Here is a 27,961-nt window from a genome sequence, read left to right as displayed (position 1 = left end):
TAGGACACTTAAAAAACACTTAAAAAATTGGATTTTGCTTTGTGCCAGAAGGCTATATGTTTGCTGAATGTTTTAGGCTATTTGCCCATGAGATACAGATAGACAGACAGACAGACAGACAGACAGATAGACAGACAGATAGATAGAAGATAGATAGATAGATAGATAGATAGATAGATAGATAGATAGATAGATAGATTTCACTGAATAGATAGATAGATAGATTTTTATCACAGAATACCCCATTGTTCACCTCACAATATTTTTAATTCCAGCTAATTTTACGCAACTGTGTTTCCCAGGAGACCTCCGGTACCTGGAGCGGGAGAGTCCCGCAGCGGCACCGCCCAGGAGACTGCATCATCATCCGGCCGGCCGGCCCCGCTTCCCCGCTGAGGTCACAGCAGCCCTCCCCTCCTCCCCTCCTCCCCTCCACACACCGACAGGAGCGCTCCGATAAAAACCTGGGAAGAGAGAGAAAACGGCCACACTCCGAGCGATACGTCCCAAGGACACCGACTGTGTTACTCGAGGGATACTGAGAAGCGACCGTATCAAAGGACATTATATTCGGTAAGAGCTTGTTTCTCCTTATTATTTACTCATATGCAAGCATGCTCCCGATCCGTGTAGCCTATTATTCTGGAAATGTAGAACTAGGACTATTCAGCAGTCTGTTCTGCTTTATTGAAACAACTTCTGTCCATACTGTTTCAGTTTGAATCATGCCATCAGATAAATAGTTTATAAGATGGATTATTGATTGGGTTTATGGAATAGGCGACGTAGTAGGCTAGTTTTAGTTGATGATACAGTCGCAAAATGTCACAGAGTGACATTTTGTGGCTGTTAGTTGTTTGGCTTTATCAGCATTTGTTGTTTTGGGCAACACAAAGAAAACTGTTTTAAGTTATCTATTTCGCTGGGGTTTGATGTAAGGTAAATGAAGCAAGCATTTTGTACACACACTTGATAAATAGATTGGACTGAATCAGCGCAACTGATTTCTATGGCAGCTGGGCAATCTTTTATAGTCTTTCAGTAGAATCATATGTGGTGAAATAATGATATGGAGTTATCATGATACACAATTTTTTGTCTAAATTAATGATTAACAGCAAATACTACTCTATCTCTGAGATCTGAAACTAGTTAGGGGATTTTTTAAATGACAGTTTTATCACATCACCATGCAGCTCAATGCAATTTGATTAACAGGTGACTTTGCATGTTGCCAGATATCCTTATACTGTGTTACTGTATTAATCTTGTCCATATCACCCAGTCACCTGTATCAGGAACTGGAAGTGTGAGTGATTCTGAATTAGCCAGTGCTTGCTCATTCATTTGATATTCTACTACTATTCTCACTATCCTGACTTTGTTTCTCCACCTTTTTCATCTGGTATGAGTCCTCCTACATCAGGCGTTCACTCCTCATCCCCAAACTCTTCTCAGTCAGTAGATCAACAATTGCATGAATGACATCACTGCAAAACTCTTGGCAGCACAAAACAACTCAGCGGTCTTTGGCTTCTTCCAAACTGTTATGAGATAACAGGGAGAACGTGATGATATTGTGCTCATCTAGGTTCACTGTGTGTGTGTTTCATTGAGGAATATCTCTCCCATGATACTGCGATTCTTAGTGTGTGTGTATGTGTGTGTGTGTGTGTGTGTGTGTGTGTGTGTGTGGGTGGGTGTGGGTGTATACATGCATGCATTCTGAGCCAAAAACTGACTAATTCTGCACTAGATCATTAACCTACAGGCTCTTTCGTCTGAGCTAACGCCTTGGGAATTTCACTCCCTTCCATCTGTCAGCGCCGAGCCTCTCCATTACACTGATACCTTGTAGTTTTGCGTCTTCATGCGCTGTGAGAAAGTAGTTTGTATTCGTTATCTACATTCTTCCCAGTGTGGTCAGTAGGGTTTCTGCGTCTGGCAGCGAGCGCTGGAGCCTCAGACTGAGTCTTGTGACTCATGGGACCAGGCCTATATAAGCTGTAAGTCAGAGTGGGTCAGACAGAGAATAGAGCTGGATCAGACTGTGAACAAGTGTCACATGATGAAGTCGGATTTCTTGAGTATGAACAATTCGATATTTGGCAGCAAGCTGGAGTTTTAGAATGGCCGCTTTTCATACTTGCATCTGAATAAACCGTCTTTCTCATCCCTAGTTCTTGCTCTTGCTGACCGCACAAGGGAATTGTATGTTCATCTAATAGCCACCAGTGTGGCTGAAGAATCCCATTTATGACGCCATCTGTGTCTCCATCTCCATCTGTCTCTGTGCAGTCCTGGAAGATGGGATGACTCAACTCTTCTTGCATGAAAGGCAGGACTACTCATCACCTTTCTGCTGACCTCTGGGGTTTGATTACTTCACCCTCCTCTCTCCCTTTCTCTCCTTTCTCTCTCCTCTTTTAACTCTCGCCCTGACATTGCTCTCTCCATTGTTTCATCTCCTTCCATGCAGTTATCCCACTCTCCATCATCTCTTCAGCGTGTTTTTCTACTCAGTTCCAATGTCATCACCTGCTCCTTCCACTCCCCTCTCTCGGTCCTCTCTCTGAGTCTGTGATTCTTTGTGTAGCTTTTCTGATACAGAGAGCAGGGCTTTAAATCTTGAGGCTGAGAGAGGCTACAATGCAGCTCTCTGTTCTGCGGGACATTATAGAGCCAGATCACACTGGGGTTATTGAAGCTTGACTGAAAACCCCCAGTAAGGAATGGATAATTCCAAGTAGCTTACGATACCTGCATTACAACTCATAACAGTCATAGGTAAACATATCACATGAATGCAGGGCGTCTAAGTTGAGGTACAATAGTAAATAGAAGCTATTGTAGAAGTTGAAAGCACCTACAGGGGTCCCAACGGGTCAAACTAGCTCAAAGCTGCTTCGTGTTATGATGTTCTAGCGGAAACCGACAATGCCAGCCTGCCGTGAGACGAGAACGAGAAGAGTGTTTACAATTCAACCCCGCCAATGTTCGGCTTTCTAAGAAATATTGTTATGAAAGTAACTTTGCTGCCAAAGACAATTAGACCGTAAGAATGTTACACTAAACACTGTAAAGGTGTTTCCTCTGCCAGTTCCTCTCCTGGGTGCCAGGCCATTCTCTTTTAAAGGGGAGTGGGCAGCACCTCAAGTACTTTATCAATTCCCCTGACAGTCTTGGAGAAGAGAGACAGGAAAGAAAGCACAGAGACGTTTTATAGCATCTAGTGAACCATAATTCAGACTTCACAGGCAGATGCAAGAGCGTTTCATGTGGGCCATGCCAGCGCAGCGAATGTAAATTCAGCATTCTAGCCATTCTTCAGCTTTTGGGCTGTTCTTTATTTAGCGCCCTATAAACACTGACACCTGATCTGACATTTTGACCTTGTTACTGGAAGACAGGAATGTCTCACCACCGACCTTTACAAACTCAGCACACCATCATTATCACACATCCTCGCTAATGGTCCGGTGAACTCACTGCTAGAGTCGACGATTAGTGGCTGTGGTCAGCGCTTAAAGACAGTTTTTTATGCTGTAACTGCATGACAACACACTGATAGGAAATTAATAGTGTGTAAGGGTTAACCATTACTATTAGCTCTGGACGTAAATCTAACTGTGTGTGTGTGCGCATGTGCGTTTCTCTGTGTGTGCCCATCTGTCTTATCTGTGTGCATGTGTGCTCCAATAATGTGGTGCGTCTTAAAATTGCTGTCACAAGTTGATGCTGACTCACAGTCTGGCTCTGGCTTAACTCCACCACTGTTTTCATTTGTTCCATTCAGGTTTGACCTACTAAGAGAGCCACGCTCTCTTCAGTTCCTCATGCAGTAGACTTGGTCCTACACATTTCTTCTCCATACTGTCAAAAGCAGCCACTAACCCATTGGGTGTGACAGACAAATGGCTTAATCCCCTCTAGGAAAATTAGTTCAACTGTATGTTACATACAACTGAAAAGGTTGCTGCCTCTACCAGAAATGTACTTTGTATCCTGTAAATTAGACCTCTACCAAGATTTTGTCTGTGCATATGATCCTTTTATGTGTTTATGTCTGTGCACATGCATTAAGCGTTATGAACCAGACCACAAAAGCAGCTAAAACTCAGGCCAGCTGATAATCCTGCGGTGTTGGAGGCGCCCAAGCAGGGCCTCTGCCTGACAGATACCACAGACTTTAAAATGGGTGGGATGAACATATGTTAATGTCTGATGTGTGTAAGTGTGCATGTGTGTGTGTGTTGATATGTGCATGTTTACGACTGTGCACTGTACGCACACTGACAGTATTTTAGCAGGAAACACATGTTTTTGGCTGACGGGGGGGAGACAGGGGCGACTGAACAGAGCTGAACAGCTGCACAAAGGAAACAAAAAGGAAACTAGACAGAGCCGTTTCTGTTATTGACATCCTGCCATTGAGGTTCAGTTAGGGGGTGAAAGCACAGAGCAACAGGGTTTTCATCTGGTTGACACAAGGCTAGTTTCAAGGGACCTGCTCTCTTAATGGTGAGTGTGTATGTGTGTGTGTGTGTGTGTATGTACGTGTGTGTTTTCAAAGTGAAAATCCTGCAAGGGAGTCTTTGTTCCAGTAACAATGAGGAGAATGAACAGTGAATCTTTGTGTCTGGGAGAGTTGATTAGCTCTACGTTCCAAAGCACACTGTGTGTGTGTATGTGTGTGTGTGTGTGTGTGTGTGTATGTGTGTGTGTGTGTTTGCCAACGTGGCCGTTTTACCTCACTGATATATCAAAACACTACACTGTTTTCTATTAACTCAGTCAACCACAGAAGATGAGTCAGTGAAGAACCAGCCAGCTGCGAACAGCGCGTAAAAATGTGCCTGTGAATAGAAGTGTCAGTGCATGCATGTATGCAGATGGGTATTGATGTGTGTCTGTGTCTGTGTTTGTGTCTGTGTGTGTACTTGTCTGTAGAATTGGCTTTTTAAGTAACTTAGCTGTTCTTAAAGCAAAACTGAGATCAGATTTTTCAGTCTTATGTTCAACTTTCTTTCTTCTCCTCTCTTTTCCATGTTCCCTTTAGATCTTTCTTCCCCGTTTTCCTTCCTAAACCCCCCTTGTGTGACTCATGTTTACTCACACTTGACTGAGGACCAACAGGCACTATCCTCTATATTACTTTTCTACATAATGCAGCTCCTTTTAAACAAAGAAGAATTCTGATTCTTTAAACGAAGAAGAAGTCTAAACATCTCTCCTAGATGTTTTGATAACCCCGGGCAACAAAGACTTCTCCCCTTTCATTTTAAAGCTCTGAGTCATTTTATCCAGCTGCATCTGGTGCTTTACTCTGTTAAAGATGGAATGCTGTCAAGATGGTGCAGAGTCCTTCTGCGTGCTCCGGTCTTGGCTCTAGGGTTGTCCGTGTTGTTTTGTTTATGGCCTCTGTTTGATGTGGTGGTCAGCGTTTCATTTCTGAAATAGTAAAGTCAAGATGATCCGCTTCCTGTTTATCCCCGCGGGAAAGAGATACAGAGGTTATTTATTAAACCTTTATTTAGACAGGTAATCTCATTGAGACAGGGGGTCTCATTCTCAAGAGAGACCTGGTCATTATGATGATAGGCCTACAGTATGAAGTAGTTATACTGTATGAAGTAGGGCCTTTGGTAGGTGGAAAGTGACAAGAATTTGAATCAGGGAATTGGGTCTGAGGGTAAGGAAAGTGAGGAGTAGGCCTGTCGCTGATCCCTCAAATGCAATACAAACTTGTTGAACGAATTCACTCTGTTGAATGATCCAATCAGGTCAGGCCCGTAACACGGCTATTACTTCCGGTCTGACTCTACCATGCTCATAGGAAACCAACACAACTTCAAGGAACTAGAAATTACCCTTGTTTCCCACATTCATCCCACCTTGCCCTCCCTTTCCTCCCCAGTTGTCTCTCCGGCCCGAGGGAAGAGTCAGAGGAAGGCGTGGGGGGAAAGAGGAAGGAAGTTAAAATCAGGAACATTAGAAAGCCGGGACAAGCAGAAGAGGCGTCCAGTGCTGACCCTTTTCCTGCAATTCTTCTCCTTGTTGGCTTGGTATTGATGACAGCTTTACAATAGGAGATTTCCACTGATAGAAATACATACATGAAATGGAATAAAAACATACAGTATGTGTGTATTGGCAGCAGTGGAAATCTCAGATTGTAAACCTGCCATTGATACCGAGCCAACAAGGAAAAGAATTGCAGGAAAGGGGTCAACGTTGGACCGGTTCTGACGCTCGTCTCGCCTTTCAGATGTTGATTTTGTTTTTTCAGGCAACGCTACTCTAGACATCAGAGCCTCACCTTCGTCCAAATGGTCTTTGTTTCTCTCATAATTGTTTTTATTCCATTTCCAGCAGATTGAAGTCCTCATCTGAAGCCATGACCAGAACATTTGTACTTCTAATACTCCTGTCTGCTCTCTGCTGCGGCCTAGCGGACAATGTAAGTAGTTCATCCAAAGACAACAGTATTGTTAGATTAAATAGATTCCTTTTGTTACCAGTATTTATTCATCGTCATCCATGCACTGCTGCACTGTGAGACTGTGAGACATCTGCCATGCTAAATGCCTCTCCTCTCTTCCAGGTCGAGCTCCTACGTACTAGGAGAGGGACTCGCTTTTACAGAGGTGAGCCTGACCGGAAGACTCCCAGACGGACCCTTTTGATTATTCGTGTCGACAAGTCCTCATCTTCTTTTGACACCTCCTGTGAGCCCCATCACTCATTCTCTTTGTCTTCACTAATATTATCATCTTCATCACACTTAGATTCTGTTAATTCTCTGTCGTCCTTCATGTGTCTGTTTCCCTCTGTGTGTTGGTACTCATTACCTTTATGTTTATTCCCTCTTTTTCTACATGTAATAATGATTATGTTTGTTTGTATCTTCTCGTTTGTTTGCCTATTTTTTTATTGTGTGTGTGTGTGTGTCTTCTCGCAGCACATTGTGTGGATAGTCAGACGTCAGCAGTGCGTAGTTATGGGGACACATGGCTGCGATGGAGGGGACAGCGTGTGGAGTTCTGCCGCTGTGCATTAAGAGGACGAGAGCGCTGTCATTATGTGCCCGTCATCAGTGAGTGGGACATAGACACACAGACACACACACACACACATCGGCTGACCCGCTTGTCTTTCCACTGTCTCCCTTCTTCTGCTGTTTAGTCTGTTTGTCTGTTTATCTGCCTGCCTGCCCTTTCCTTATTGTCTTCTGTAACTTGCTGTTACATCCTTAGACATTTTTTTTCTTGCCCTCCTCTCATTCACATGTCCTATTCTCTGTTATTTTAGTAGTTCAAAATGAAGAACCGTTGGCTTTCTGTGTTTTTGAGTGGGCGTAGTTTAGTCTAAGATTGTTTTAAATACTCTTGCCAGACCAGCTCTTATACGCACTTTCACCCCCATTGACGAATTCTGTGAGGCATAAACGCCCCTCCCTTAGACAAATTACAACCACATTTCAGTCTGCCAAACTGCATGGTCTGTGAGCTCATACCACTAGAAGTGAGTGGGGCGCCATTACTTTGAACATTCGCCTTTAAGAAATTTTTAAATAATAAAGAAAATCCTGGATTGTTGATGGTGTAGCAACCGCTTACAACCAGTTTTGGTAAACAAAAAGCCCCTTTTGATTAAAAGCACAGTGGCATGACATGATGTTATATTTTGAAAGTCAGGCTAATGAAGACATCTGCTACTATGTTAGAAAACACTTATATTGAAATCAGTCAGGTTCCAACAGCAAACCATGTACATACTGTACATGTATTTCTATACTTATACTTATATATTACTTATAAACTATCTAAAAAATGACCTATTCCCTAATTTCCACTTTGAAATTTGTTATATACTACTTTTTTATGCATATACTTTTGTGTTGTTTTTATGTTAAATGTGACCTAAGTCAAAGTCTTTGTATGTGCAAACTTTCTTGGTCAGTCTGATTCTGATTCTGAATTTTAGGATTATCACTTGTGCTGAAATTGTGAATGAAATCACAAACTAACTAACAGCTCACTATCTGCCGCCTCTAGACTGCCACGCATCTCGGTGCTATAATGGAGGGACCTGTAAGGAGGCGGTGTACTCTTCAGACTACCTTTGCCAGTGTCCTGCAGGCTTCAGAGGGACTCAGTGTGAGATCAGTAAGTACTCAACAAACTCTTAAAAACATTATTTAGTCTAATTGCTCCCGTATATTGGACTACTGTTTAAAACACTTCCCCTGTAAACTGTTCTGCAGCTGGTAAGCCATGGATGGATGCAGAGTACGCCTCACATTTGCCTGAGTCTAGTTTGGATACTGTTGATGTTGATTGTAATGCCAGACTAAACCCAGCCATGTCCATAGCACTGCGAACTGTGACACAACACTGATTAAAATTTCTTGTTAGTGACTCCAGATAGGGTGACAGACTCACTTTGTGACTCATAGGTGTCGTGAACCTGTGGTTTTGAGGGGGAAAAGAAAGGAACATAAACCATGGAAAGAAATTCTGGGATATGAATGTTTTTGTTTCTGCGGGCGACTTCTTGAGGCTTTTGGACACCCCACCCACTCAACACAATAATTATGCTAACCCCATTCTTACAGCCAAGTGATTTCAGCTTAAGAGTAATGAGTTGAGAGAAGCCAGACTCAATAAATGTGATTTCATTTATGATCATCATAGTTTATGTTCCGTCATTGGTTGCAACCACAAATTGAAAAAATACCGTATAACTGCCATTAGGACAAAACCAAACACGCCCTGAAGAGTTATTAACAACACATTAATTTAATTTAAACTGAATTGTGCACACGTGTAACATTGTTGTCATAGTTTTTTCAGATTTAGAAAAAAAACAAGTTTTTATTTTGTCAAACTAAATATGAAACAAATTAAAACTGGAATGTTTGGCCAATCATTTTAGATTGATATCAGTGTCATAACTCAATGAGTGAAAGTATCATATTACTATACTATAACTCCTCTCTTTCCCCCATAGACACCAATGAGAAATGTGTTGTGGGGCAGGGCGGAGGGTACCGTGGTACGTGGAGCATCAGCCACACAGGAGCTGAGTGTATCAACTGGAACTCGACGTCTCTGAGGGGAAGGAGGTTTACAGCCAAAAGACCAGACGCCAGCAGTCTTGGACTAGGCAATCACAACTTCTGCCGGTATGCTACCAGTCTGTTTTAGTTTAGTACATTCACTAGCTGGAGCGTTCCTAGGAATGAAGTGCAAAACTCTCTCAAATATCTCAGACATCACTGGTCTAATTTTGACAAAACGTAGATAGGGATAAGAGGGATGATGCATTTTGGCACTGGCAACTTCTTCTGGCATTTAAAAAAATTCTGATGGGGGATGCTATAATCAAAGGTCAAGATTTCTATTTTTGAAAGGCCATAACTGCTACACCACTGGTCTGATTTTGATGACACTTGGAGCGATGATGCATCTTGTTACTAATTGACTACATCATTCATGGGGGATGAAGTGTTTACTTTTTTCCTTGCCTCTCCCTTACAGGAACCCCGACAATGATGACACTCCCTGGTGTTACATCTATAAAGGCACTCAGATCGACTGGGATTTCTGCTCCTTGCCCAAGTGTCCAGAAGGTGAGGTTTTACCCAACAAAACATTTAGTAATTCTTAAACTGAAATAGTTCTCCCCCCATGTGAATACTTTAAATGCTTAGACCTCTCTGTTTCTCTGTGTTTGGGTCCAGATAAATACCAAGAGTGTGTGCTGGGCTCTGGTCAGTCTTACCGAGGCACAACAACCGTCACTAAGAGCGGCTCTCGCTGTCTCCCGTGGGACTCCCCCCTTATCAAGCGCAAGTTCTACAACGCATGGAGATCTGACGCCCTGGAACTGGGGCTGGGCAGCCATAGCTACTGCAGGTACACACACCAACACATTACACAGAAGTGACCCACACACACAAACCCACACACACACGAGTGCTTGCCCAGACACCCAGAAAATTCAGAATAACTTGGATTTTCATCAGAAGCTTACCCCGCATTTCCCCTTCCTTTATCCATTAGGAATCCAGACGGTGACAATGGTCCATGGTGTCACATCTACAAGAACCTGCAGCTGACCTGGGAGCTGTGCGACATACCCAAATGCTGTAAGTATCCTTGTTTCCGTAGTGACAGCACAGCAAAATCTTTAACTTTATGATGATGTTCGTACATGGCAGTGAGATTGGCCAGACTGACACTATAAGTTAACTATCTGTCAGAAATGGAATGAATAAAATCCTCTGGACTGTGATGTACTGTCATGGTAACTATAATTTTTGCCTTTTTTTCAGCGAGGCATCCAGGTACAATCACCACCCTTGGCCCTCGTGGCCCCACCACTAACAACAATGACAGAGGTAGGATATATTTACACTCGCTGAAAATAACCTCAAACTTTAACAGAGAATTCATCCAGCAGACCCATTTTATTTCTATATTCTTCCTCCACTGTTTCTTGTTACGTTTGTGGTGTATATATCTCAAACAACCAATATCAAGAACAGTAAAATCTGTTTTTTAACCAGCGTACTGCAACCTGTCCTTCTCTGTAGGAACATGTGGGCAGCGATCTGACAACTCCCTGAGCCGCCCCTCGTTCCGTATGTTTGGGGGCCGGGACAGCGACATTACAGAGCAGCCGTGGCAGGCAGCCATTAATGTTTACCAGTCCCGTCTCAGAAACCACTTCCACCGATGTGGAGGAATCCTCATTGACTCCTGTTGGGTCCTGTCAGCTGCACACTGCTTTGAGGACATGTAGGAACTGTGCCCAGACTCATACTCACCTGCACACACACACTCACACACATACAGAAATAGAAATTAACATATTTCCCATATGTCATACTCACAAACATGTCCCGTTTCAGTCTCAGCTCTGACGCGAAGAAGTTGCAGGTCGTTCTGGGCAGAACGTTTCGGAAACAGAATTCTACCAGTGAGCAGATTTTTGAGGTCGAGAAGTTCTGGATCCACGAGAAATTTGACAATGACAGCTTTGACAATGACATAGGTGAGTAAAGATTTCAAGAGACAACAATTTTGTACTTGTTTATTAAATCTTCCATGTAATATTCAATATATTGCTGTTGTCAGGAGAAAACCTTGTATCGCCAAAATACTTTTCAGGAACTTAGAAAAGCAGCTTTGGTTTTAGCATGTATTTTTAGGTCATGTTAGGTCATGTATTTTTTGGTTTGTCAAACTGAAGGGATTTCATCTGCTCAAAGGTTGTAGAATTATCTCATCCTATAGCATGTGATCCTTCAATTTAATCAAAACATGAAAATCGCCAACATTGGACGTACAAGGTTTTCACCCAAAAGTGACGACATGGAACCTTGATTGTGCAGTAAAGGCTTGTTAAAACTTTAAATCATCTCTCAGTCTTCACCCGACATTCTCCCCATGTCTAACCTTCCTCTGGTCACATTGCACTTTCAGCCCTGTTGAAGTTGAAGACTGACATTGGCATGTGTGCGGTGAACTCTCCGGAGGTTCTGCCTGCCTGTCTACCTGAACCAGGACTGGTGCTGCCGGACTGGACTGAGTGCGAGATCTCTGGCTATGGAAAAGACACAGAATGTAAACAACACATCCCCTTAAAATAGAATTTCATTCTCTCATTTTGCATTGCTGATTATGTGGCATACCCATTATACATACAGAAGTTACATTATCTATTTGATATGATTCAGGTAGTATGTTTGTTTTTCAAAATTAAACAGTAAAAATACTGTGCTCAAGACTTAGAATTAGGTGTGTACCACAGTATGGAGAATGGAAATCTAGGAAAAAGAAAGGCTTTGCATGCTTTTGCTCGCTCCGATTGAAGAATATTTAATTGATCAGCATGAGGATATAGATGTTTCAGTGTAGAGTCATTGCGCTTATTTGACTGACCAGCAGAGGGCGATATACATGCAAACAAGCCTCTCCACAAGCTGTAGGTACTCTCACACCTTCCCTATGAACATTGATTTAAACAGCCGCTCTCTCCACAGTTTCTGCAGAGTACTCGGAGCGTGTTAAGAGAGGTTACGTTCGCCTGTGGCCCCAGGAGCGCTGCATCCCCGATGTGCTGTCCGGCCGCACGATTACCCCCAACATGCTGTGTGCAGGTGACACCCGCGGCCTGGATGATGCCTGCAAGGTGAGACATTGCACCGCATGGTAAAATTAGTGGCAGGGGCCTGTTCTGCTCGTTGGCATAGGGGTTTCTGTTTGTTTGGTTGTACACATGACTCACTCTCTCTTTCTTTCTTTCTCTCTGTTTTTTTTGGCTTCATGTGCAGGGAGACTCTGGCGGCCCTCTGGTCTGTCAGAACGCCGGTAGGATGACTCTGATGGGTGTGATCAGCTGGGGTGACGGCTGCGGGCAGAAGGACAAGCCGGGGGTGTACACCCGCGTCACCCACTACATTAACTGGATCAGTGGCAAAATGAAGGCGAACCCGGTTGTTTAAGATCTACCAGATGCCTGCAGAGAGCAAGAGAGAGTAAAGAAGACGCTGTTGGACGAACATACCCATAGATAGAGTGTGTAATACAACAAAGACAAGCTTTCTGATGAGCAGATAGACAGACAGAACAGGCAGGACTGTGGTTCTGTTTCGAGCCTGCTTACCTGTTGATCTAAATCCACCTACCAAACCGATGGGGCTCCAAAACACGGCCAACAAGACCACTCCTACACTCCTACCGAGATGCACAAGAAGAACCTCAGTCATGTGTTTTTAATGCTCAGTGTAACTCCACGTTCTCACATCCGTTTGCTGTTCTTTACTCTGCTGATTAAATAAGGATGCTATACATGGACAGAAGCTCAGAACACTACTTTTCGTCTAAGCTCTTTCTCCTCCTGTGCTGTCTGGGTCATGATTTTTTGTTCTTTTATACAAGTCTCTGCTTCTCCATGTCTCCATCTGACACCCAGCGTGGGGCGTGGAGGGCAGATCATCACCAAGCTGCAGGTTCAGTCAGAGAACCTGCAGGGAAATGATAGGAAAGTTGAGAAATGTCACGTCTGCTAGACCTGTGATACAGCACATTCCTTTCCACTGACAGGTGGCACATGGATTTTAGCCTCATTCTACTTCATGCTTCATGCCAGTTTATGGAATGAAGTCATTAGGATAGATGTTAGGTCAGTAGCACTTATAGTCCAAAAGGACACATTTGCTTTGCACAGTAAGCCCCATAGGAATGTTCCCGCTACCCCCAAAGGGATTTTTTTAAAAGCTTGTGTAAGGATTGTATTACAGACTCATCATCTAGATATAAGGTTATGTTGAATTAATGTGTTGTGTTCTCCACCATTTGGTTATTTGGGGCTTGGGGTTCTTTTTTATAGTACCAGACCTTCATACTAACCACAAGACTATCTGCTGGTTCAGATTCAATAAAGACGATGCCTTCTGTGCACCAAACACCCTTCCTCTTCCTCCTCCTCCTCCTCCTCCCACCTCCCCTCTCCCTCCTCCATGGTCCCTCGGTCCCCATGTAGATGTGAATAGATTCGGACAGGTGTAAACAAGAAACTGTGGGCTATACACTCCACTCAACAACACTGTGTCCAGTTCTTTCAGATTCACTATAGACGAGGAGAAGAGACGACTGCGCATAAACTCCCAGAGCACTTCTGCGTTTAGCGTGTATGTTGTTTGAATGTTGATTTTATATTGGAAAAGACATGGAGGAGTTTTGTCTGTACTATACTGAACTGCTTGTTGACTGCAAAGCCAGACTCCTTTTTTCATCTTTCTTAGGGTTGCTATGTGATAGACTCTCAAGGGAAATTGGGTTTTAGATGTTTTGTATTAAGTTAATATTTATGTGTATTTTATATTGTTTTCTAGAGACTTTAATGTGTGATGTTTTGTGTGTAGCTTAATAATTTATTGTCACTGCCATTATAACCACATCTGGCAAACATACTCCATTTTCAATAAATAATGTTTTGAATACATCTCTTTGTTTCACACTTTTTCCAACCCATTTGTAACACTTTATATCCATCAATAAATCACTGACAAATTAATGTGAGAAGGCCTAATTATTAGCAAAAAGTTTAAACATTAATCATGGTAAAGCCTATTTTTCAAAATGCTTTCAATATTATTATGAGACCATTAAAGTTAAACTTTTCCCAGTAAGTTACAGTTTAAGAATGACTGAGGCAACTAACTTCTAAGGAAAGTTTCATCAAGCACATTCCTGGGAGTCATGATTGATGAAACTGAGCTGGAAAAACTACATTCAACTTGTTTGGAGTAAAGTGACAAAGTGTCTTGGTATCAACAAAATCAGTGGTTTGGTTAATCATTATAGTTAAATTCACCCGTATCTCACAGATGACACATTACCACATTTGTGAACAATGTCTGCAAGAGCCATACTTGACAGAAAAGATTTCTTAGGCTAGCCACTTTCAGCTAAACTTTCAAACAGATATTTAATGCAACTTCATGGCTACAGTCCATGACTCTAAGGTTCTTGCAGAAGCTCCATGGATCTTGCCAACTAAAACCTCCATATGTACAATTCCATGAAATGTTTTGATCCTGTGTGCAAATAACAGATCATGAGATGGTTTGTACCTAAGAGCAAGTGATTTCTTGGAAGCTGTAAGTCCAGCTAACCACACTGATCTTTCATCAGTAATTCAACAGTGATATTAGATAATAATAATGAGCTGACTTGTTACCAAAACACCGAAACATGACACAAAGAAAGAGCCTATAACATTGTGAGTGCACTATGTACACAGTGGGGAATTATTATTGCTCATTCCATGCTGTTTGATAGGTGTAAGATAAATACTGTGTAAAAAAGGTAAAGTGGATAATTTGGTGATTAGTATAAATTGGTATAAATCCATATGCAAGGCAATTATTGTGTTTTCTCACTTGATTTTTGTGTTTTATACCTAAACAAACTTAATGACGACTTACTAATGGCTTCATTGACAGTTTGTTATCACAAGTGTGTTTGTGTTTGTGTAACAAAGGTTAATAATTTTCTTTTTGGCTGGCAGATGGATGATGGAAGAGAAGCCTTTACCAGTTACAGCAAGTGATAGCAAATGCAGTATTGGCTCTAAGCCCATTGGCAGGACGCTATAGGGAAGCTGGGAGCCAATGTAAAGTGTACAGTGGCTGCAGCTGCACACTGCAGGTTTGCACTCATGTGTGAGCTCATTAAAGGCAGACTGGCCAGCAGCAGGTGAGACTGTTTGTCTCACACAGGTAGGAAATGCAAATGAGGACAGGTAGAGCTGTTCTGCACATTCACTCTGTATCACTCTGTTTCAATCTCCTAACCATTTGCATCTGAGACCCAAAACAAAGGACATTTCCTCATGACTTGAGCCGTGGGACTCATTCTAAATCATGACAATGGTAATGTACATGTTTTAATTTTGTCATATTTTAGTTTGTATTCTGAAAACATTGGGCGGTGTCAAGGAAGTGAGTCAGGGTTGTTGATGACAGTTTTACCACTGTAAATGAGTTCACTGTAAACTTTCCTCTTTATTTTAACATCTCTCCTTTTAGACTGTTTGATAGGGGAAAGATTGTGTAAAAGAAGACCTACATTGTTAAAGTGGTTAGAAACAGTGTGATTGTGTGGAAACTAAGAAAAACAGTGAAAACTACTGGACAGCAAGTGTTTGCAAGGGCACTGAAGCTTCAAGCTCAGAGAGATCAGGCAAGCTGGTTAAACACTCAAATGAATGTAGCTTTTTGTTTTTATTCTTTACAAACTTTCTTCAGCAGTCCTCCATAAAATCAATTTCTTTATTGAGTAACTTAAATGAATCATATTTCAATCTATTTTTCAGTTAAACATATTCAGAATATTTACATTTGTTATGTAATTATTATTTCAACTTTATACAACTGAATTACAGTTGGTACAGGTGCTCTCAAATTCAAATAAAAGGAAAATCCAGCATGCAGAAATTCATTTGGGCTAAATTGTGACACTGCTACATACAGTATTTGTTGAGGATTTTGTATAATTTGTCACTCAGACCTCAGTTCTTTCAGTTCTGCCTTTTTTGCCAACAACGACATCAGGTTCCTACAATACATTTCAATAGGGTTGTAGGGTGCAGGAAAACATGAACATAGCCTGGAGGGTGTGGTTCACTTACAGATGGTGTTGGAGGTCAGTTGCTATGTTTCTTTGTTTTAGTTTACTAGGAAATGTGTCTATAGTTCTCAATTTTCTGACGGGCGTTTCAAAGCACACAGATCATGCCCACTGAAATTGTGCCCCCTTGACATCTAACATCTATCATATGTAAAGTAAATACAGATTTCTTTTATTGCACATTTTATTTATTTTATTTGAAATGTTTAGTTATGATGATTCAGATTGTGTAGCAGACCATACCATGACAATCCATCCTCCCCTTCCCCATTTTTTCTAAGTTCCCTCTACAAAGTTGCCCTCAGCACAGATCGCTTCGTGGAAATGCAACTATATCTCCAAGCCTTATGTTAATCTCTGTGTTCTCTATTCATCTGCATTATGAATTGGTGCCCACCTCAAAAACTATGGGTGTATTGCATGTACCATTTATGTGATTCAAAACACTGTGCATGGTCTGTAAACACCTGCAACATGAGAGGTTTATTCCCTTCTTTTGGGTTTCAGAACACAGAGAACACTGTAAGGAGGACTTTCACTTTTACCATAAGATAGAGACATTATTGCAATCAATACTTTAATGGCTGCTGCTTGTTCAGTTACTGTCTCCTCTGGGTACGATGGCCTAATACCTGTGATGTTCAGCCCAATGTATTACATAGCTGTAGTATCTTTGTCTAGTATCACAATGAAAAATAAAAATGGCTTGTCATTTTTATCCAGTGCCATTACACGTGATAACAGTTACATAATTTCTACTGGCTGAATAATGAAACATTTAAATGATGGTACTCGCGGTGTCTTGCCCTTGTTTGCATCAGATTTCAGTTCATGGTCACATGAAAGGTGGTATTGTTGTTCCCCTCTGAAATTCCCCATTGAAGAGAAGTTACTGCAGGTAGCAGTAAAACATTATGGTTAGTGCACAGCAGAACACTGTTGCTGTTACTTGAACAGAGATAGAAACGCTAATATTTTTTTGGAATTGCTGATATAGTTGTAAATTGCCACAAATGGACAAATAGTAGAAGAACAGAAATGTATATGTCTGTCGTTGGGTGTCTGCTAACCCTAAGATCATTGGCTGTCAGCTCCATATATGTCTCCTGGATTCAAAGCACTGTCGAACCTCATGTCTCTGTAATAGCAACAAATTAAGGCCTTTTGTAAGGCACAAGGTCACTTTATGAAGGCGTGGGCAATCTTATTTTACTCAGTAGTTTGCACCGTATTGCACTGTGTTAGAATGTAACGTGTAGATGTGGATATGGTATATGAGTTTTTTTAGGTGCGTATGTATGGTATCTCATGAATTTCACTGTCATCTGTGTTTATTTTTAATGGAGCTACACCGAGGCAAATTCCCCTCAGCTATGATGATATGGCAATAAATGATTGAATCCTGAATTTTGGATGAATGTAGCTCTGTCCTTCCTCCCACCTCTCACCTGCTCATCATTAACCAGATACAGTAAATCAACAGGTGTTTGGCATGCTCTGTATGTGTGTGTGTGTGTGTGTGTGTGTGTGTATGTGTGTGTGTGTGTGTGCACCTATGAGAGAGTGTGTGAGAGAGTCACAGAGAGAGAAACAGTTAACGAAAAATCTTAACAGCTCTTTAATTCCTCCCCCTCTCCCTGTCTGTCCATCCACGGTCATTTACATCAACACTTCCTCTATGGCGGCCGGCTGAGAACAGGCTCTGTGGGAAAACAGAGATAACTCCACTTCCTGATTTATCCTTAACAAGTGTATTTATCTCCGCTTCACCATGGCGATGAAATAATGCACAGTACAACCTCAGTTCTATCCCTACAGATGGACACTGTTGTGATTTCACTGATTAATTTGTGCTTCAGAACAGCACGACTCACATACAGCAATATTGATTCTCAAATAACCATTGCAGGACAAAATAAGTTATTGTAAGAATGACTCCACCCACTGAAATTTGGGGTAGCACTGTTTTTACCGTATCTAATGGCAACATGACGCCTTGTCTTCTTACAGTAATAAAGCTCTTTTGTCTATCTGTGTGGCCTTCACCACAAAGCAGCCATTGATCCAGATCTGGTAATAAGTCTGATGGTAATAGGCTGATTGGTAAAGTTTAACTACATGTAAATGATAAACCAGACATGCTGTTATCATCTAAAGAGAGCACTTAATTGTGAGATGTCACATAGAGACAGCTTAAAAAATTGAGCATCCCTGTGTCCCCGTCTGTCCGCCTTCACTCGCCTCTCTGTAAGTCTTTGAATACAAATTTGTGGTTTCTGTGCTTTCAGAGCTTCTTTGGAAAACTGAAGAACCTGTAAGTATAGTAACAATTTGCATAGCCAAATAACCAGTGTCATTCATGTATTATTCTATGGGGCTTTAATAAGGGTAGAAAGGATGACATCATGCATGTGATAATAACAAAACAACAGTACAGTACAGTATGACCTTCTCTCTCGTCTTCCTCTCAGACACAACGGGCCTCCAGCTCCACCCAAAAGGATAGGTGAGATTTTATGGAAACCTTCATTTTTTTAATGAGAAAAAAAATATTCAAACTACGTTATTTTATTGGATTGTATGCCTCTTCTTCGATATCCACCGCTCTCTCTTTCTCTCTCTCTCTCTGTCTCACTCTGTTTCAGATAACAATGCAGGGTTTGGCTGGCCAGAGGATGAGTTTGTAAGTAGAATGTAATGAGTCGACAAGGTTTTCTCAGATATCCACTTCTTATTAACGGTGCTTCGTGTAGCATTTTTAAACATCAATATAACATTGTCAAATTAGTTGTAGTACTTTGGTATAATTACCGTAAACAAATAAGACAATTGGTAGGCTCTATCTCACGCCTGTGGTATTGTCAGTGCTAGCGCTGTGATTCTCAGAATTAAAACCACATTTCCCATAAAGCCTGCTGCTTTCTGTCACAAAGAGGATATTGCTACTTGTCCACCCTCCCTCTCCTCATCCCTGGTATTGCTCTGTGTTTGTTTTCTCATTTGCGTTACTGAAAAGGATAAACATGTTGGAAGTGATTTTTCCATCAGCCTACCACTCATTCCCCCCATCTACCAAAACTCTATTTATGCTGGAAAAACAGTGACCCTCTTCGTGTTTTGTGCCGTAAAGCAATTTGTCAACTCATTTGTCAACAATATTTATAGTAATGTCTCAAATGCACCTTTAAGATAATTGCCCTGTGTATTTGCTTATGGCAGGATGAAGAGGATGGGGACATGTACGAAGCACCTCCATGTGAACGTCCGGCTGTGAAAGTCCCACCTAGACAAGTGGAAGAGGATGTTTATTTGGGTAACAGCGCTGTACTGAATCATTTATTACAGATATTAAAGAAAACTTCAGATACAGATACCTTTGACAATACCTCATCATAAGAATCACCATTTTCATTGATATGACCTTATATGATGATACTTGGCTTTCCAGAGAGGTCGTCCAATCCTGCTGTTCCACAAAGGCAGGCTGCTCCTCCACCCAGGCCGGCCAAGGTGACACCAATGGGCAAGGCCTCGGTAATTACAGTTCAGTGTCCTGGCAGTCCGACATCTGTCGGTGCATTTAGCCGTCATGTCACACCAGTCAATGCATTTAAAACCCAGTGTCTCATGTTGTTGTATTGGTTCAAATTAAATTATCTTGTCCCTCTCATCTAGAAACAGCCACCTCAACATGATGATGAGGAGTTCTACATTGATCCCAACAGCAACAAACGTGAGTCATTCATCAGTATTCTTTAGCCACTGTCAGTGTCTTTTTTTTTTTACTGTATAGCCCAGCTGTCTTTATCTGTTTAACCCTTTCCTTCAACTCCCACTTCATCCATTCCCTTCCCCCCCCAGCCCCTGAGATAGATAGAAAAGAGAAGCCTGGGAAAAAGCCTCCCGTGAAGAAGATGGCCCCCCCTCCTGCCCGTCCTCCCGCTGCTCCAGTACCCGCTCCCACCCGGGCCCCGGCCTCCAACTTTGAGGAAGGTAATCACTGCTACCAATACAAACAGGTCTTTCATGCAGGTAGTTCACACATCCTGTGAATGTCTAAATGATTTACATTGGTTATGTGGACTGGAAAGAGGGTAAATATTCCACTGGGGTGTTAACTGTGCAAAGAATGACAACTAAAGATCTGACTTAAGACTTGTCCACATAAATAAGTGTCTGTTTTGCTTCTCTCTATCCCTGTTTGATATAGCAAAACAATGATTCAACCTATACCCAGTTCATGGAAGTTTTTATATTTGCTGTTCTAAACACCTAGTGTCTGGTAGGTCCCGGGAAAAATCAGTAACAGCAGTTTGTTTTGACAGTTAGCATGAGCAGAGATAGCCACTGTGGCTGAACAAATAAAGAAAAGAGCGGCACCCACACAAACTCAAACGTCATTAACAAATTGATTGCAAATTTATCTAAGTGCAGTGCAAAAACACTACAGCAATGACTACTCAGCACCAAAGATGTTGCCCAAAAAATGAACTCAAGGATTACCACTGTAACCAACTAACTAACTAACTAACTAACTAACTAACAGATGGGCTAACTAACAAAAAGACAAACTGTTTGTCTGACTGAGTTCTGGTACATGCTCTTTCTCATAGTCCACTATGGAGGAAGTGTTTGGGAAGTATTTCACCACTAGGGGACTGTATGACACCATAACAGCTACTTGTAAAGAGCATTGTTGGTATTTCCTTTCTGCATTTCAGATGTGTATCTGGATCCAAATGAAGAACAGGTGAGTGTCACTGAAATTTGATAACTTTATTACACTCCCTCCCCTGTGTTATCATGATGTGCTGATGTTTGTATTTCTGTGTTTCAGGGAGATAATGATGACCTGTATCTCGAGCCAACAGTTGGTAGGTTGCAGTCACTCCTGCTACATCAGACTCCACAAAAGTAGCTCTGCAGTGCTGATTATAAGTTTGCATAAACAGTGTAGAGTGATCAGCTGATGGCTACAGATGTATCACTTAGATTACTAACTTTGCACAGAAGAAAGACGGCTTTCATTTGCAGATGATGTAACTTAAGGTAAACTCAGTCTGGTGAAAATGCAAATTTCCCTTCTCCCTGCTCTTCAGCCTGCCCTCCCGCCTCTCGTGGGCTCATGAGGATGCCTCCTCCCAAGACAGCCGCAGCACCTTCCCACATACCCATGTAAGTACACCTCACCTTGGGTCAAAGTACTTTTGAGCCAGCTGCCTGACCAGGACCTGGTCCTAGTCTAGGATATGGTCTGTCTACATAGTATTAAGCTCCATGTCCTATCAGACTAGTATTTACAGAAAAATGCAAATGTGCTTAATAGAGTATTCACAGCATATGGAAATTGATATTCTCTCCCTCTGCAGGATGAAGCCTCCAGTTCCCAGAGCAAAGTCTGTGAGTATCTCTGTTCAGAGTCTCATCTCAGTGCTTAGTTTGATTATAATGATCCCCTATAATCTCATCTAAAGAGAAGCCTGCCAAGATACAGACTGAACTGGATATCTGAAGTTTTCATTACTCCTGTGTGTTTAAGTTCAACTCCTTAGTATGACACCACACCTTCAATAACAGCAAAACATTTTGATCTCTTTCATTGTTCTTTTATCATTTGCTCTCTTTCAGAGTTCACTCTTGCCTTCCTTTAATGAGGTAAAAACAGGTAAGAACAGCATCTCCTTTGTGCATGAAAACCTTTAATACAGACCCTGTCACATCCAAAAAACAACCATTTATGATCACGATGATGAAAAGCAACATATCTTGTCGCTCCAGCTCCTCCCATAGATGCAAGACGCCCCATGTTTCCTGCCAAACCCCCTCCCCCAACTCCCGGTGTTAAGCCCCCTCTGCCGGTGAACCTGAAGGAAGCTAAACCCAGGTTAGAGGCAAGGAATGAAGGGCGGTAGTGGGATTTGTAATGCAGGTACTAAAGGGAGATGGGAGAGGATTTTTGCTATGTGCTGTACATATATCACATTAGTTGCAAGTTGTAAAGTTGCAAGGAGGAACATTTGTTTCCAACTGGTTTCTGCAGTGGATCCCATCAGTGTAAGAGTGCATGCATATATCAGGATTAAATTCAATATACAATGTTAGCCTTGCTGTCTTTATTTCAGCCCTCCACCTCCGCCAATAGTGGACACTAAGCCTGCAGGTAAGATGAAAATCCTAAGGGATGGCTGTGATTATCTGGGGTCAGTTGGATTCTCCCTATAATGTAATCCATTACATGGCATGGATCAGACTCATTTTACCACACGGTTGTGGCTAAATTAGGAATTCTCAAACTCTCACTTCACACATAACATGTTTTCTATCTCATTTAAGTGTCTTCTAGTGGTATGAAAGCTTCCAAACAGGCGGGAAATGAGGTATGGCTCCCTGCAGTCCTGAGAAAATACAATGTGAGTTACTGAGTAATGGTTCTAAGCTCTGATGTTGATATATTTATGTCATGATATATTACAGGACAAAGAATGGTTTGCTAGAGATTGCAAGAGAAAGACTGCTGAGGACCTCTTGCTGAGAGTCAACAAGGTAAGGCAAACAGTTTTTATGTGATTATATGAGGGATTCGCTGTCCCTTTGTCCTGATTTACAGAGAGGCCCTGTCTCATTTCATGCTAAAATGAACAGCTAATGATGTGAGAGTAATTTCAGCCACAATTTGTTTTTATTCCCAACCAAGAAAACACACAGGCTTATGGCAAGGCTGCTGTGCAGACAGACAATGTATTAATTATCATGTGTTTCAGTGTGTGTGTGTGTGTGTGTGTGGTGGTTAGTGGTTAAGGGCGGGAGTGTGTGTGTGGGGGTGTTAGCCTAAGGATCTAGCTGACACACACACTCAAGCCCTCTGTGTAACCTTTAACCCCATCTTAGTGAAACGCCCTCTGGGCTGCGATGATAGTAATATTTCCATTGCTGGTATTTACTGTGCATAACATGTACACTGTTTTTACACACTCTGAATTCTTCGTCTATCCCTCTCCTTTGTTTTTCATTACATTACATTACATTACATCATTTAGCAGACGCTTTTGTCCAAAGCGCATTTTGTCAACAGTAGTCAAACCATTTGTACAATCAGAATAAAAAAAAAATGTATTAAGAGTATAAGGAGGAGAAGATCGTTACATAATGACGTTAAGGTTAATTCAAGTGGGGTTTTTCCTTTCCTATCCTCTCTCGCCCTCATCCTCCTCTTCATCTTTCCTCCTCCTGCCCCCCTTGTTCTTTCCTATCCTCTGTCAGGTTTTGTCTTCCCCCCCTCCTATTACCATTTCCTTTCCGTTTGCTTTCTCCACTCTGTCTCACCCTCTCTCTTCTTCTCTCTCTCTCTCTCTCTCTCTCTGCTGCAGGACGGTGCCTTCCTCATCCGGCACAGCTCAGCCCAGAACACCCGGCAGCCGTTCACCCTGGCTGTGCTCTACCGGCAGAAGGTGTACAACATTCCCATTCGCTTCCTGGAGGAGACACAAGGCTACGCCCTCGGAAAGGAGGGCAAGAAGAATGAAGAGGTGAGGATGAAGGAGGCAGGACTGAGAGAGGGGAAAATACACTGAGAGAGAGAGAGAGAGAGAGAGAGAGAGAGAGAGAAGGAGTAGAAGAAGAAGAAGAGTAGGGTCCAAACAGAGAGAGAGAAAGAGGAGAAGGAAATAAACAACATAACAAAGAGGAATAGTTTGAGTATACAAAAGGGACAGAGTTATGATGCAGGAGAAAAGCATTAGTGGAAGGAATGCAGCTTAGTAAGCATTCCTTCACCATACGCTTCCCAGACTAAACAGAGGGATGATCTTGTCTTGTCTTCTCATCTCTCTTTCTATCTCTCTCTCTCTCTCAGATTTTCAGCAGCCTCCAGGAGATCATTTCTCACCACAACAATAACCAGCTGCTTCTGATTGACAGCAAGAGTCAGGCCAAGCACACTACGTACCTCACGCACCCCGCTCGCCCTTAAAACTACATTACCCACAACCTCTCCCACGTTGTGTGTTCATACGCTCATATGAGGGTAATCGCACTTGTAAAGACTGTACAGTGCTCACCAAAATGTAGTCAGACCTAACAGTGAAATACCAGTCATACAGGGAATATAAAGTCTTCATGTTGCGATTAAATTGAAATTGATATTGCAACATTGAAACCTTTCAGTGAATGCTCACAAACAGTTACTCCAAGATGCCTTATTCCCACATGGCATGAAGGTAGTATATAATAATAATAATAATAATAATAATAATAATAATAATAATAATACATTGTAATAATACAGTGCTTTTCAGGGTACTCAAAGACACTTTACATAAATTAAAATGATCATAGAAAACAACACAATAAAAACATATAGCACACAGGATTATAAGCCCAAAAAGTGATTTTGTTGTTTTACATCATGTCATTGTTTTAGCTATAATTGCCTAACTTTGTCACATAGGCTAACTGTCCTGTACTACGACTGTGTTATTATAATAGCCATTAGGTATGAATGTTTCAGCCTTCGGCTTGAGAATTAATATTCTTCCTGTCAGATCGCAACAATCCCATAACAACAACTAGGCTACAGCACCACTGAGCATATACATACTGTAAGTCTACTGTGACATCACATTATCACATGATCTCTCCTACATCCAGCTCGATCCATATTACTTTGTGCCTATACTTCTCATTCCCATGACTGTGGTCATGTGTGGTGAACCATGAAGAAAAACATCTGTGCATGTATCAGTCATTTTCATTATAGTCATGTTTGGATTTTCAGTGTGTAAATTATAATTAAGGTTTCCTCTTTAGTTTAGTTTGGTGTCTAATTTTTGATTTTGTATATTGCGTTAAAGGTGTAATTCATTCTAGTGTGATATTGTTGGAATTGTGTAATGTAGACCCAGTACTAAGTTAAAATACACCTGCTTCATCTCTTGAGGTGGATCCTTTTCAAGTGGCACTGCATATTAAACCTTTGTATTCATGTGGTGGTGAACAGGTTTCTATAGTTTAAACTAAGCCTGCTGGAATTGCTGTTATTGGTCAGTAACCATCAGTTACAGTGGTGCTGTGACCCGGATACTATAACTGAGTCCAGCTCTTTAGATGGGGTTTCTGTGGTGTGTGGAGTTCATTTAAGGAAGTAAGTATAATGTGAATGCTGCTTCTTGATAAAGCCCCCTGGAGTAAACCCGCTGCTAACAAGGCACCTGTTGTCAAATCCCCTCTTGAGATGGATCCTTTTCAGAGGAGGATTGGTTTGTGGTGAGCCGAGGGTTTGTGGTTTTAGCCGAGACAAACACAGGAGCTGGATGTGAACTGCCTCCCAGTGGCCACTGACCAGAGACCACTGGTTACACCAGCTTCCTGTCTGGGTGACCTCACTCCCAGTGTCAAACCCACTGATTTTGGGTCGAGCAGCATACTACAAAACTTCAAAACATTCCTTTTCTCTGTGGCCTTCTGCTAAATCATCTGTATGTAGATGTAACAGGTGTTATCTTTATTTATTTCTTTTATTTCTTGTATTTATGTTTTCCCTATTTTATGCAAAATTATTCATACATTGGCGTCACAAACAGGATCCCAACAGGAGTCTAAAGGAACTCTGGTGAGTAGTTTATCCGCTCTGACAGGATCCTCAAACCTGTATTGAGAATTGAAGGATTTCTTGAAGTTTATAATTGTAATTGTTTAGATGATCTGTGTATTGTTCTACAGGAACATTTACAAGTCCTATAGGGGCTGTGGGGCCTGCCTATAGGGTGGGGTAAGACCACTGGAAAGACTCTAGGCTCCTTCGAAGAATCTTTTGAAGAATCCTTCAAGATCTCATATAAATTGATTTCCTTTTTGAGAGGAAAAATTGAGGGAGTCACTCTCAGAGAAGTTATACTGGCTGACCAGAGGTGTCACCAGTGTGAGAGTGACTGCTCAACATCTTTCTTTCTTTTCGTTTTTAATGTCATTTTATGTATTTTTTCTGTTTTATGTGAAGCACATTGTATTTGCCTTGTGTATGAAATGTGCTATATAAATAAAGTTTGCCTTGCCTTGCCTTGCCTTGCCTTACACTACGAAAGCATCAGCGTTCTTTAACTCTCAGAGTGTAAAAATCAACACTATCCACACCCTTCACAGTTAATTTAACACTTTTCGTTTTGAACAGCCACCTCTGAGCCATATCAGCACCATGAGAGGACAAAAAGCTCTCCAATCAACACTTGTCGACTTCAAATAATTGCCACTGAAAAATCAACACTTATGAACACTAGAAAATGTGCTGTGTAACATGGATTTGGTCCAGTCTTGAAAACTAGTCATGATGCTGGATAGTAGCTGCAATCAGCCAAAAAGTCATACAATTACACAAGCACCATGGAGTATTAGCTTGGCTCATTAGGCATTGGCACGTTCTAAGGTACCTACTATGTTTTTTTAGCATTCATTTTGAGTTGTTTGGCCACATAACATGGTAGATTTCAGGACTGACTGACAGTGTAGAACCGCATGGAACTGTGGCCACGGGGAAATATTTGCATATGCTGTAAATGAGCACTAAATAACTTCCTGGAACCAGAGTAATTTGGTCCGGGTGAGGCACCTTGGAGCTCTACACATTATTGCTGGTTGATACATTCTCTAGTCCTGAACCCAACAGATCCCTAAACTATTTCTACAAGTGGTTTGCTATACAAATCTCATAGAATCACTATAAGAAATAACAATTTTATCTTTTTCTAATTTTCAATAAGGCTCAATTCCATTTTAACTTGGAGACTTTAATAAAAAGTTGAATTTCATGTCAACTAGGTCACCGCTCTATCAGTAATTAAATAACAATCCCTCTTGCAATTTGTTAGCAGTGTAAGCACATATAATCTACTGTAAATACAACTGTTTTCACAAGCGTTTGTACTATATGCATTTATGTGTTTTCACTATTAATATGTTACAACTTTTTGTTAAATGATAAGATCAATTAGCTCTTTTCCTGGGTGTTCATAAATGTGCCACCTATTCCATACAGTACCTGTTTTTTTTCTTTGCTATTAAATGTAATTTCATCTAGTGGTTTTAGTGTGTCACTATTTGTTAATAGGAGTAGTTAAAATTGCATTGTGTACGGTACGCCTGATTCTTTGGAAACTGAGCATCTTGGATTTGAAACTCTGTGTGTGCTGTCCGCATCCTGTACATGAGTCACATCAGTGGTGTATTGCTGATCTCAAAAGGAAGTATCTGTCAAACTGACTTTGTTTTACAGCTCTAAGTGATTGTGAACATTAAATAGACCAAACAATGTATTTTCACTGTACTGTATTTTCATCTTTCACAGTATACATAAGTGGGCTATTCTGTGTCTCCAGAAGTCTCCCATATGTCCAGAAAATGTGGCTTGATAACAGAATAGACTGTTGGTTAATAGTTTGGTTTTAGCACTTAACAATCCCAAACACGACCAAGATAGTAATAACATGTTTCATTCTGATTTAGGTTGAATTCTGTCCTAGATTCAAATTTTTTAATTTGTGCATAACCTGCTGACAGCCAGAGATGATGATTATGATTATGATTAGGATTATGATGATGCTGCTGATGATGATGATGATGAGAAGAGAGAAGGGTAAAGGCCCATAGATGAGATACATGGGCTACAATTAGTGATATGGAGGTAGTTTCAGATCCCTTTAACTCTTTCAAACGTCAGCAATCCCCAGTCCTATGCGTCATCTATACACATCACACTTTTTTGGAAG

General features: G+C 41.4%; 2 protein-coding genes across 7 annotated transcripts; both read left to right on the top strand.

The window, feature by feature from the left end:
- The first annotated feature begins 435 nt into the window (after positions 1-435).
- plat (plasminogen activator, tissue) lies at positions 436-14,065 on the top strand. 6 transcript variants are annotated; one of them, XM_071523879.1, is made up of 15 exons: positions 436-573; positions 6,373-6,460; positions 6,605-6,647; positions 6,962-7,096; positions 8,058-8,168; positions 9,013-9,187; positions 9,543-9,634; positions 9,746-9,920; positions 10,068-10,153; positions 10,340-10,405; positions 10,601-10,805; positions 10,919-11,061; positions 11,493-11,633; positions 12,053-12,201; positions 12,344-14,065. In XM_071523879.1, the coding sequence occupies exons 2-15, from the start codon at positions 6,398-6,400 to the stop codon at positions 12,512-12,514; spliced, it is 1,755 nt and encodes a 584-aa protein (XP_071379980.1). In that variant the 5' UTR covers positions 436-573; positions 6,373-6,397; the 3' UTR covers positions 12,515-14,065. The 6 variants fall into 6 exon arrangements, with proteins under 6 accessions (XP_071379980.1, XP_071379976.1, XP_071379981.1 ...); XM_071523875.1 differs by having other exon boundaries at positions 6,605-6,728; XM_071523876.1 differs by having other exon boundaries at positions 454-573; positions 6,376-6,460; positions 6,605-6,728.
- A 1,255-nt stretch (positions 14,066-15,320) lies between these two features.
- LOC139647880 (B-cell linker protein) lies at positions 15,321-26,254 on the top strand. Its single transcript, XM_071523872.1, has 19 exons — positions 15,321-15,448; positions 18,494-18,519; positions 18,677-18,711; positions 18,851-18,888; positions 19,425-19,518; positions 19,654-19,739; positions 19,881-19,938; positions 20,067-20,198; positions 20,927-20,955; positions 21,043-21,079; positions 21,305-21,380; positions 21,575-21,605; positions 21,834-21,870; positions 21,984-22,089; positions 22,328-22,365; positions 22,539-22,582; positions 22,680-22,748; positions 23,573-23,731; positions 24,058-26,254. Exons 1-19 carry the CDS (start codon positions 15,440-15,442, stop codon positions 24,172-24,174), a joined length of 1,221 nt encoding a protein of 406 aa, XP_071379973.1. The 5' UTR covers positions 15,321-15,439; the 3' UTR covers positions 24,175-26,254.
- The last annotated feature ends 1,707 nt before the right edge of the window (positions 26,255-27,961 follow it).

Source organism: Centroberyx affinis, unplaced genomic scaffold (genome assembly GCF_046629955.1).
Source record: "Centroberyx affinis isolate AG114_WGS23_722 - 3 ecotype Tasmania unplaced genomic scaffold, CSIRO-AGI_Caff_v1 ptg001129l_1, whole genome shotgun sequence".
NCBI lineage: Eukaryota > Metazoa > Chordata > Actinopteri > Beryciformes > Berycidae > Centroberyx > Centroberyx affinis.
The sequence above is the reverse complement of the archived record's forward strand: the minus strand, read 5'-3'. Positions and strand labels throughout refer to the sequence as shown.